The sequence below is a fragment of the Bacillus rossius genome, chromosome 6 (genome assembly GCF_032445375.1).
Source record: "Bacillus rossius redtenbacheri isolate Brsri chromosome 6, Brsri_v3, whole genome shotgun sequence".
NCBI classification, from domain to species: domain Eukaryota; kingdom Metazoa; phylum Arthropoda; class Insecta; order Phasmatodea; family Bacillidae; genus Bacillus; species Bacillus rossius.
In genome coordinates, this window is record NC_086334.1 from 4,990,391 (window position 1) to 5,002,729 (window position 12,339).

Below are 12,339 nucleotides of genomic sequence, written 5' to 3' on the forward strand. Positions count from 1 at the left end.
AAAAACTTTCAAGTAAGTCCTGGTTTAAGCGACAAGTTATGATGTATTTCAGTGAGTTATTTTTCTGAAGATAATTGTGTAGACCAATTACAGATCGCACAGAAATTAATAAACCTTTCTGAAATGGCATCAATGTTTTGTGACCTACGATTCTCATGTTAAGAACCATCGCCTCCATTTCTGTAATTATTGACAATTGTTCTTCAATTCGAAAACCAAAAGCACTGTGCCACGGCTTACATTTATCGTGAATAAATCTTGAATTCATAACATCAAAAAACTTGTCAACTAATTCAAAGAAGTTACAGATTTCTGGATGTTCAGGATATTTCAAGGAAAGCCGTGTCGCTGTGTGATGCGAAAACAGCTGAACAGCAAATTTTACTTTCTGGCGAGTGTTCCCTTTTAGCTGAATATGAAGAGGAGTAAGTTTTGGAGACAATTTCAATTCTGTGTTTTCAATTATGGCTTGCACATGATCTTTCCTAATAACTGTTCCACAAGGGAGCTGTATTCCATAATCCAAAAAATTATTTCTCAACAACTTAATGGCATGTGGCATGTCTGCAAAAACCCACACAGGGTGGCTACTATGGGGATTTTCAAACGTTGTACTAGCTGGTGTTATATTTAGTTCTTTCCACAAGCCTATATTACTTCCGCCCATGTCACTGACCATCGCAACGACACAAAATGGCCGTTCCTCGAGCGCTCTTATAACATCGAAAAGAAGATCTTTTGTTATCTTTCTATCGAAGTCGTAAAATATTGGCTGTTTCCACTTTGAAGCTAGTCCTCGAGCCATTATTACTTGTGCGTTTATATTTGGCCCAAGTATTCTATCGTCACTTTGGTCGTAACATAATCTTGAATCTACACTCATCTCGTCAAATGACAGAATTGTTATGCGCTCTGTTTCAGTCATGATTTTAGTCGTAGCTTCAAGGACTGCTAACACTTCAGTTTGAATTCCTGGCATACATTTTAAATTCCTGGTCCATTTTCGAAGAGTTGACAATCCCGGAAGTGGCAAGCCTACTTTATTTTTCATGTAAAGATAGGCTTTCCGAGAAATTGATCTTAGAGTAATTGCTGCTGCTATGTCTTCTTTTCCCCAGCAGCATTTCTTTTTGGTTATGAATCTTTCAATTTGTTTTGGCGTGAAAACATTTTTCAAAATATTCCGCAATTCAGTTTTAACTAATTTTGGACATCGCTTATGCAGAATTTTAATTTTCAATAACTGTTGTTTCAACATTTTGTTTTCCATTTCCAAGCGCTTTTCAGATTCTCGCCTCCGTATTATTTCATTTTCCAGGTCAGATACTTTCATTTTTAATATCATTATTTCATTTTCCATGGCTTGCATTTTCGCTGACAAATAAGCCTCTGAGTTCACATCGTCTTCTGCAACTAACTGACAATTCGGAGTTTTTTTGTTCATCATGTACAGTGTTACAATGCACCGAATCGTCCGATTTTCGTGCCTTTACAGATTTGTGTAATTCTTCCACAAGCTTCCTCTTCACGCTTCGCGAACGAAGACGTTTTCCTCTATAGTCTGAAGTGCATTCAGTTTTATTAGGTATGTTTGCATGTGGCACAGAACATTTTTTCAAGACTTTTCTTCTCTTCTGACCGGTCAGTTCCGCTTGTAAGTCTCTTTCAAAGTCCTCGGAAACGAAGTGATCCGAACAAATGCTAACATTCCTCGGATTGAACTTGTCTTTTCTCTTGCAAGCTAACACCCACTTTATTGAAATGTCTGGATCTTCAGGAAATCTATAAAAACATAACGCACTGTCACCACGACCTGAAACGTTTCTGCAGGTCGCAACTGCACAAGCGGGCATTTTTATTACACAGTCACATCCACGACGAAGCACGAAAAAAATCCACTACGGCGTGCGACTACTGATCGCAGCAACAAAAAACTCGCAGCTCTCCCGTTTGTGCGGTTGTAATACCATTAAACTCCGAAACATAAGTAGGATAAGGAAACTACTATAAATAAATATAATTTTAAACCACTCCGATCTAACTACGAACTCATGCCGAAGTAAGGCGGGTAAAAATCGCGGTCTGGAACTGGCAATGCGTGGCAGTCAGCCCTAGACTCGGAGAGGGATGCGCCGCGGTGACGTCACGCGCGACCCTCCGGGGTACCGTTACTCAAAACAGGCGAGACGGCCCAACCTTCTTCTCTACCAGTCTTGGTCTGAGCCCCTCCTCCCCACTCCATGTACCTCACGTGACCTTGTGCCCTGAGCGTCGCGTCGGCCCGACCGCGCGGCGAGATACGCGCTCTTTTTGAAACCAACAAAGCAATCCTGGGTACCTGTTCGTCGGACGGCAGCTGAGCTCTAGGAACACGTTGTGTACAGCTTCGCTTTGTGTGGTCCGTCGCTTTTTCGAAATAACAAGCAACAAAAGGTCCATGTCAGAAAGTTTCAATTTTTCTTGAAATCCGTCTGACAGGTTTGCTTTCAAAGTAATTGTTGGGCATGCCCACGTAAATTTTGGCATCGAAACTTGAAACTCACGATTTTAGTGTTATAGCTACACATTAACCTGTGGGCTGAGAGTACCGGAATTAATATAACACCTTTATCGAATTATGATATGCCACGATTGAAACTAACAAAAGACATGTGGTTATCACCTTCAACGTAAAAGCTTAAAACTAAATTAATATTAATTATTATTGTATCTCCATACTTGCCACTTGACGAACAAGTTTTCCGCCGTGTTGTTGTTGCAGTTTGTTAGAAAAATGACTTTGTTTTATAGTGTTTGTCATAGCAAAAGTTACGTCACCGCCACCGAGGTTAAAATAATTTGCATGCCAGTTGTAACGGCCGGAGGGGAGACGGCAGGAGAGAGGTAGAAATGACGCAGCAGTGATGCTACGAAGGCTTCGTATTGCAGCTTGTGTTTGTCTACGCCTCGGTTGTTGTGACTGGTAACAATTGACGCTACCATATTTTCTTTTAATTGAATTTAACGTAATCTACAATTTATTTATTCGTGTGGAAAAGAGTAATTGATTTGTGCAATTATCTTTACAAGTATCATTCTTTTTGACGTGATAACGTCTTATAAATAAATCGATGAAACCCGACTGCACGCACGAAAAAGCATGACTCGTCACGTTCCGCGTGAGCCGAGCGTGCAAGAACCGGCCAAACCACCGTGCGAGAAAATCTTCTATAATATCAAACAGGTTAAGGTATGAAATTTTTTCATCGATGTTTTCTTGTGACGTTATCACGTAAAATTATCGTCCGTAAACCGACATTATACAGACAACCCCCCCCCCCCCCCCCCTTTTTTTCCCCCTTTTTTTTATGTGGATGGTTGATTGAAAATTTAGATGAATTATCTCTATGTACACCTAATGAGCAAGGAGTCTCACTTCCGTAGCGCACAGTATAGGTATGTATGTAGTTAGCGAGCGAAGGGGTTAGCGTGCGGGGTCCCGGTGTCGGTCGCACGCACCGCTGCTTGCCGCGGGGTCATGTGACCGGGAGGGTTTGGGAATGGGAGGGGAGGGACCGGTTTGTGTCCGCGGGAGTTCGCGGCCAGTCTGCCGTGCTGAACCCTGTGCCCACGCGCGAATGTCCTCCCCCCAACCACCAGCCGTGTCTGCCCGGCGATGGGAGAGATCCCCCCCCCCCCCCCCCCCGGTTCTAACCAGTGGCGGATCCAGAGGTTCACCTCGGAGGGGGGCACTCTAGGATTTCAGAGTAGCCAGAGAAAAAAATGTCATAAAATTAAATAAATTTGTATTTAATCTGCTCACACTACACATAACATCCAACCACCAGATTTTATGATTCTACAAGAAATTCATTAATTATATAAAAATATTTTATTGGTTTCAGAAACAATCATTTTTGTCGGCAATATTAAAGCAGACAACTGGTTTTTCGGGGAGGGGGTCACCTGCCCCTGGTGGCCCCCCCCCCCCCCCCCCCCCCTTGGATCCGCCACTGGTCCTAACCTAACTCACACCTTCCACTCTCGATAGCCTCTGAAACATGTGTGGAGTCCATGCGCGACAGAAGTGAAGTTTCTTGCTTGTTATATTATTAGGTGTAGGGAAACGAATGCAAGTATGTGAGCGCTAAATATTATGCTGTTGCGCTAGTGTGCAAGAATGCTGCGTCATTTCTACCTCTACCTCACCGCCTGTTTTCCTCTACCGGTTCCCCCTCCCCCTATCCCGCACCCAACACGTATCTGATTATTCCCCTCATGCGATCGGAGTTTTCGTAACGCTCGAAAATTTCAGCACCCTCAGGAAAGAAGTTTTGCTTCAACTAGACCTTAAACAAAAGTAAGCTGCTACTTAGAGGACTTCAGATAATGCGTTAAGATGGCCTTCTGGTGGGGCTTATATTTTTCAGAATATTGCTCTCCAACATACCGCCGGTCATCTATGCCTTTACCCCTCCCCCCTTTTCCTTAAATATTTCTTTAAACATATTCTTGCCCATGTAGGTAGGAAAATATTTTGAAATGCATGTTTGGATATGAGTTTTACCAAGGTTTTCAAAGAAAATTGGAATATTTGTAGGTCTGTGCAAATGCTAGTTTTTTTTTATTATGCAAAGTAAATATAAAATCAAATGTTTAAAATATTTGCAAAGTTGAATCAAATTGCAAATATTGTACTCAGCGAAGTTTGAGTTCCACTTATTTTACAAAATATAAGATTGAAGTAAAAAAAAAAAGTTTAATGTGTGTATTCTTTGAACTGAAAAGTGATTAACCAATTAGGCCTTATATATAACATCATTAAATAAAAATTATAAACTAACCATGCATAATATAAATATTGAATATTCATAAGCAAACAAAAGTGAATTTTTTTTACATAACTAATTTTATTGAAGCAAAACTAAAACAAAACAAAAAAAAACTAAATATTTTCATGAGTGAATTTTAGGTTTCCAATATTTTAAAGTTTTGCAACTCAACCGAAGCTTAAAATAAAATTGACAGCAAATTTACTGACTAGTCCAAACGAGTATTAAAAATGCTTTGATTGATTTGCTTAGTCGAAGCTTCGCACAGGAATATTTATTCGTCACTACGTGGTAATTAGATTGTTCGTGGTAATTACGTTGTCAAGCAGGGCCGGATTTGGAGGTCAGGAGGCCTCGGGGCAACAGAGGAGCGGAGGCCCCCTGGCCCCAAATTATTTTCCAAATAAAATGAACAATTTTTTTCATTCGAGTTTTCCAATAAATAATTTATTGTGAATTCAAGCAGATTTTCTCAGTATTTAAAAAAATATACATAAATATAATCGGATAATTGGAGACAAGAATTATTTGAAATTAAATTTTAGTGTTAATGAATATTTCTATTAATATTTAACAATAATGTAATCATGTATGTACAAAGTACTGTAGGTAAAGGTAAAACAGCGAAAAAAGAAATATCAAAGGATTTGTGGAGGCCCCGGGGCGTTCGCCCCGGTTGCCCTCCCCTAAATGCGGCCCTGTTGTCAAGGCGATGATGAGGACTGGCGTGAGGCCGGCTGGATGGTAGGGAGTGGTGTTCTGGGGCAAGGGGGTGAGAGAGAGAGTGCGTTTGCCCGCAGGTGTTCGGCCTGGGCAACAAGACGTACGAGCACTACAATGAGGTGGGCAAGTACGTGGACAAGCGGCTGGAGGAGCTGGGGGCCACGCGCGTCTTCGAGCTGGGCCTGGGGGACGACGACGCCAAGTGAGTGCCTGCATGACTCCCCCCCCCCCCCCCCCCCGCCACGCGCCCATCCCCGGTTCCCCCGGATACCACCCGCCACTCTGGCGACTTGAAACATGTCTCGAAAACCTGGATAAATCAAGGAAATCGACAAAATGTCGGTTGCAAAACAGCAGCTGCTATCAGAAATTTTACATAACACTAGCAGACCCGGCCACGCGTTGCTGTGGCTGAGTGAGATTCGATTTTTTTGGTGGCATTTTACTGAAAATAATAATTAAGTATAGTAAAAATTCAATCAAAATGAGAAAATAAAAAGCAAGCACTTAATACATAGATCTTTTTTGTAATTTTTATAAACTTATGTTATAAAATTTGCAGGAAAGGTAGAATTAATTAATCCTTACAAATTTTTTAACTTGAAATAAAAATTGGTGAACTCTGATTCTCTAGCTAATATTGTTTGTTTTATTATTATATCTGTAGATTGACAGCTGAAGATAGATATCAATAATTGTAAACATGTGAGAACAAAATAAAAAATAATACAAAAAAAGCGAGGTTACATAGTACATTGATCAACGAAAATGTGCACAATATGGAGAAAAATAAAATTTGAATTGAAACGTAGCGCCATCTATGAGATATTTATGTCAGACAGTACAACAGTTGTCTGTAAAAACCTGATTTAAGATGCCATCTGTTTGAGACTTACGAAACTTACGATTAATAACACCAATCAACATTGATAATCAGTTTATTATTAATTATAAATTATTAAGACAATTAATCAAAATGAAAACTATCCTATCTCTCAAGTTGGAAAAAATTACACATTAATGCCAATGTTCATCGAAATCAGTTGACTTGGTGAAGAGTTCACTGGAAACAAACATCAGGACACTGGATTTATATATATTAAGATTTAGGATCGTAATGTGTTAAGCTTGATATATATTTCGTCATTAATCTTTAGTAACACAACAGTGGCGTGTTAATTTCAAAAACAATAAAATTTAAAAGTTGATTAAACATATAATATTTGTTGCATTTTTCAGACTATTAGTGTTGGTTAAGTAAAAAAAATTGGTCATGGGTGTGCAATACTGCGAAGTGGGAACCCTGGCGAAAAGCTGAGAGGGTCCCTCACTTCAAGCAACAGTCAACTCCTGTCTTAATTGTACTGCTCAATAATGACCTTGCTGTGGTTTGGACCTTTAAGCCCAAATAAAAAATAAAAACCCTAATTATTTATGCCTAGAAGCCAAGCTTTTTGGCATGTGTTCAGTCATGTACTTGAGCTACCAAGCAAAATAATTTATTTGTATCTATGAAAGGTGCCTTTAATAAGGGGGAACAAATCCTGCAATCTTAAATTTAGAATTTTTTTTTTGTTATCTCTATTTTGAAACATCTAACCTAGTTATTGACATAAGGCATAAAAAATATATTTCCTGGTTGTTTTGTGCTGCTGTTGTACGGTATCAGTGAACATAGTCCAACAGGAGTATACGCAGAATTTCATGTGGGTTGGGTGGAGGAAGGATATTTTGCCTGCTGTTTGCTTTCAAATTCGTTCAGTTTGTTGGTGAGCATGATAGATTTTTTTAGGATTTCAGGGGGAGGAGGTATATATCCCCCCTACCCCCATCCACCTACATACACTCCTGTCCACCAAGTAACTTTGGGGAGAAAATCCCAGATTATTTCACGCGAGCAAATTCATTTGCCATAGTAGTGAACTAGGCCGTGAATGTTTTCTTCACCTTAGGTCTAATGGTAGGTTCTGTGGTCTGTGAAGCCATGAAATTAAATAGCTAGAGACCGGAAAAATTCGCGAATTAATGTCGTGATAGGCTGAAATTCAAACATGTGTAAAATTATGCTGGTTCTGCTATTGGCTCGCAGTTTAACTGGAGCTCTCTGGGCCAATGAGAGCCTAACGACCAATGAAGCGTCGAATCACAAGCTACCCGGTAGAGACGCCTCACAGTTTAGTACCCAATGAACACGCGTGTTTACTTGAGAAATGCAGAGGATAATGGAGGCTATCCTAGAGGTCATTGAATCCGCGAATTTTTCCGGTCCCTATAAATAGCATATGTGTACTACAAACTGTGGCCAGTAAGGGTTTAGTGCTCCTCATACCCATCATCATTGGTGATTCCTGAAAGAGTGTCGTGTGTTTGCCGGGGCATTGTCGACGGCCGAGCATGGTTGACGGTTGCAGCATCGAGGAGGACTTCATCACGTGGAAGGACCGCTTCTGGCCTGTGGTGTGCGAGTACTTCGGCATCGAGGCGACCGGGGAGGACGTGAGCGTGCGCCAGTACCGCCTCACCGAGCACACGGACGCTAACCTCGACCGCGTGTACACCGGCGAGATGGCGCGCCTGCACTCGCTCAAGAACCAGCGCCCGTGAGTTGGCACTCCCCTCGCTCACACAAACTGTTCAATTAGTATTGACAGTACAATTTTTCTATTGTCTTCCTGTGGAAATGCTCTCATGAACATTTTATCCAGCAGTTTGTTTTAAAGAAGCCGTGCATGAGTTATTTCATGTGGACAGTTGGACAGTGTAGGCAGTGTAGCTAACGCTGGTATTATGATGTCATTGGTTGAGGTTATAAATTTATCTAATTTTTATTATTTTACAGTGTGAGCAAGTTATACTTTAATGAATTGATGAGGGGTGTTAGCCACCAATCATAGATACTCTTAGAGCCACAATAGTGCGCAAGAGGTTTTTCAGCCAGTATTACGTTATTTTGTGTGTGAGGAAATCCTTATTCTGGGTGCCCGTTGTGGGGAAAGGGGTTCGCAATGTAACTTCAAACCCTTTTCTAATATAATTCAGTTTATTGTTATCTGTTTGTTTGGAACATGGTACTTTGAAGTGTGTTTCAAGCTGCTTTAAGTTTTTTTCCTGTAATTCATTGGTTTTAAAATGTTAAAAGTGTATATTGGTTAAAATATTTACGTTTGTCCACAGGCCATTTGACGCCAAGAACCCATTCTTATCGAAGATAAAGGTGAACAGGGAATTGCACAAGACTGGAGATCGCTCGTGTATGCACATTGAATTTGACATTGAGAACTCCAAAATGCGATATGAAACAGGTGAGAATCTTAAATATTATCTTAAACTATTCTTTTTTTGTTCCAGACAACATATTGTAACTAGTTATGAGGTGCTCTTTAATTTTATGTTTTAACATAAATACAATTTCAATAGGTTACTCATAAAAAAATAGAGATATTTGGGTAAGTAATACTTTGCTCACTAGGTTAACATAACTAGATTTCAAGACATTTATGTACTATATAATTAAATGTTTTATCTTTAAATACATTGGCACCCATGCATCTGGTAAGAAGATTCCAACCACCTATTACTTTGCAATTGATGAGTTTTCTATCTGATCTTCATTATTTTTATTCACAAATAATAATATACTTCTGTCATGTTTTCTCATTTGGTTTCTTTAAACATGTTCTTGCCCATGTAGGTAGGAAAATATTTTTAAATGCAAGTTTGGATGTGAGTTTTACGAAGGTTTTCAAAGAAAATTGGAATGGTTGTAGGTCTGTGCAAATGCTAGTTTTTTTTATGCAAAGTGAATATGAAATCAAATGTTAAAATTATTTGCGAAGTCGAATCAAATTGCAAATATTGTTCCCAGCAAAGATTGAGTTCACTTATTTTACAAAATATAAGTTTGAAGTAAAAAAAAAAGGTTAATGTTTGTATTCTTTGAACTGATTAAGTGATTAACCAACCAGCCCTTAAATATAACATCATTCAATAAAAATTATAAAATAACAATGCATAATATAAATATTGAGCATTCATAAGCAAACAATTTTTTTTTTTACATAACTAACTTTATTCAAGCAAAGCAAAATAAAACAAAACTAAAGTAAATAGTTTCATGAGTGACTTTTAGGTTTCCAATATTTTAAAGCTTTGCATCTCAACCTAACCTTCAAATAAAACTAACAGCAAATTTACTGGTGAGTCAAAACAAACATTAAAAAGAGCTTTGATTGATTTGCTTAGTCGGAAGCTTCGCACAGGAATATTTATCTGTCAGTTTAAATTCAGTAACTACCACATCTCCAGTGTTGCAATTGGCAATCCAGGTTCACACAAGACTTAGCTGGGAATTGTTTGGTACTCGTGTACAGCATGACATGGAATTAAATCAGCTAGGTAACTTCCAGTGGTTGGGAGTTACGAGTGTCTTGTTGCAACCCTAGACTGTATAACTTTAAAGTGAACATGGGTGCAGTTAGTGATTTTGGACTCGGCATCAGAATGTTTTGTTTAGCGATTGAGTTTACAGATTCACGTAGCGCAGAGTTGATAATTAGCAAATTGTCTATCTTATAAAGTATGTGATAGCTCTTAGTCTGAATTTCATTTAAACAGTTAAATAAGTTGTAAAAGTGTGTACAAAATTTTTTTTTAAAAGTAATTTATTTAAAACACGTTTATATATTATGACTTGAACAATTTGTGACGTTGTGTCGCAGGACATATGCAGACTATTGAACTCGGTCCAAGTCATGTCTAGTCTATGAAATAACCGAGTTAGTTGTTAAAATCAACGTCCGAACCCTCGTTCTCTTGTAATGTTCCCCGGCGTGCGTCATTACAGTTCTGTTGGAGAGATACGATGTTCACGGTAGTATCACGTAGCTTGATGGGCGTGTGCGGAGGAGTCAGTGTGCTGGTGTGTGACGTCGTGGTTGGTTGTTGCCAGGCGACCACCTAGCCGTGTACCCGCAGAACAACACGGAGCTGGTGAACAGGCTGGGTGAGCTGCTGTCTGTCGACCTGGATACCGTCATCACTCTCACCAACACCGACGGTGAGTAAGCGGCCACAATGTTTATATATTTTTAAATTTTATTTAAATAAAATAATATAATTATATCATAAGCTGACGGGCAATACAGACCTGAGTTTCGGGTAGTATTTTTTGTTTGTTTTAACTTAATAAACAATAAGTAAATTTTTAATCCAAAGTTCAGATTTGTTTCTGTTCACCCTGTTTTATGGTACATTAAAAAAAAAGTTCTGTTTTGGTATCCCTCTATGATATACTGTTTGTGAAGCTTCAGGATTATGAAGTAGCTGTAAGTGACAGTCGTAGGAACTTGTTCCTGCAACTTTTATGTAGCTGGTCACAGCTTTCACAGACACAAAATTTGTTTTACTCCCACCACTAGTTTCTACCTGAAATACCTATTTTTATCTTGGCTGCATCATTATGATAAAAATTTGTCAGGAAATTTTACTGTCCCATTAAGTTTTATGGTCAGTTGTTTAGGAACACTGTTATATGAATTGCTTGTGTCTGACATCATTTCTGTCTGACAAGTCATTTGGCTAGTGCTGAACATATAAAAAATTGTTATTGTATGTAAGGTAAGGAAGCCAGTCATTTAATAGTTTCAGCTTGAAAAAAAAGGTGTGGCCCTCTAATATGTATCCGAGTAGCTAAAGGCTAGCTAGCTGTTGCGCTTGTTGCGTGAAACATGGTGTTTGTGCTGGCTTGCCGCAGAGGAGTCGACGAAGAAGCACCCGTTCCCGTGCCCGTGCTCGTACCGCACGGCCCTGTCGCACTACCTGGACATCACGAGCAACCCCCGCACACACGTCCTCAAGGAGATCATAGAGTACACCCAGGACCCCAAGGTAGGGCCTTCGCCAGTGTGCACCGACCACGTCGCCAGTTCAAACATTACTGATGGACTTCTATTTTTTTTTTTTTTTTCACGAGAAGAAGTACTTATAAACATATTACTGGTGTGTTAGTTTTTTCTGTTGTGAGCATGTATGTACCAAGTTGAAATATGTTTGAAGAAAAAAATTATTATTACAAAAAGTTCCCAGTTTCATAATGACTTGTGTACTTGCGTTGTTTATACAAATCTTTTGTCGTTTAAGGAAATGAAAATCGCCTGTTGATGTAAATTTCTTGCCCTTCATGGAATAAAAGTGACTTGTTTATGCTGATCTCTTGCCCTTCCAGGAATGATAGTTGGCCGTATATGCAAATCTCTTGCCCTTCAAGGAATGAAAATGACTTGTTTTATGCATCTCTCTTTCCTTCGTGGAATAACAGTGACCTGTTTTATGCATATCTCTTTCCCTTCAAGGAACTAGTTGCTTGTTTATGTAAATCTCTTGCCCCTCAAGAAATGACAGTCACATTGTTTATACAAATCTCTTGCCCTTCAAGGAATGACAGTCACCTGTTTATACAAATCTCTGGCCCTTCAAGGAATGTCGAATCACCGTATGTTCCTCCTCGAGAGAGGCAGTGGTGCACGCCCCGAGACGTACAGCTGGTGTCGGTGGTTCTCAGGACCAGGAGCTGCTGAGGCTGATGTCGAGCAACAGCGTGGAGGGCAAGCAGAAGTACACCCAGTGGATCATCCAGGACAACCGCAACATCGTGCACATCCTCGAGGACCTGCCCTCGTGCAAGCCGGCGCTGGACCACCTGTGCGAGCTGCTGCCGCGCCTGCAGGCCCGCTACTACTCCATCTCCTCCTCCCCCAAGGTGCGCGCTCGTCACCGTCCCGGGCACATGCTGGGAGAGGTTGGGTAG

The 12,339-nt window shown here is 39.9% G+C and overlaps 1 protein-coding gene across 2 annotated transcripts in view; it reads left to right on the forward strand.

Annotated features, from left to right (window-relative positions):
• Positions 1 to 12,339, forward strand: part of LOC134532544 (NADPH--cytochrome P450 reductase) — a 99,584-nt gene that overhangs the window by 78,855 nt on the left and 8,390 nt on the right. For both annotated transcript variants that reach the window (XM_063369044.1, XM_063369043.1), the window contains exons 5-10: positions 5,612 to 5,736; positions 7,946 to 8,134; positions 8,709 to 8,836; positions 10,483 to 10,590; positions 11,287 to 11,420; positions 12,094 to 12,291. In XM_063369044.1, coding sequence (XP_063225114.1) covers positions 5,612 to 5,736; positions 7,946 to 8,134; positions 8,709 to 8,836; positions 10,483 to 10,590; positions 11,287 to 11,420; positions 12,094 to 12,291 — 882 coding nt within the window. The remainder of the gene's footprint in view (positions 1 to 5,611; positions 5,737 to 7,945; positions 8,135 to 8,708; positions 8,837 to 10,482; positions 10,591 to 11,286; positions 11,421 to 12,093; positions 12,292 to 12,339) is intronic.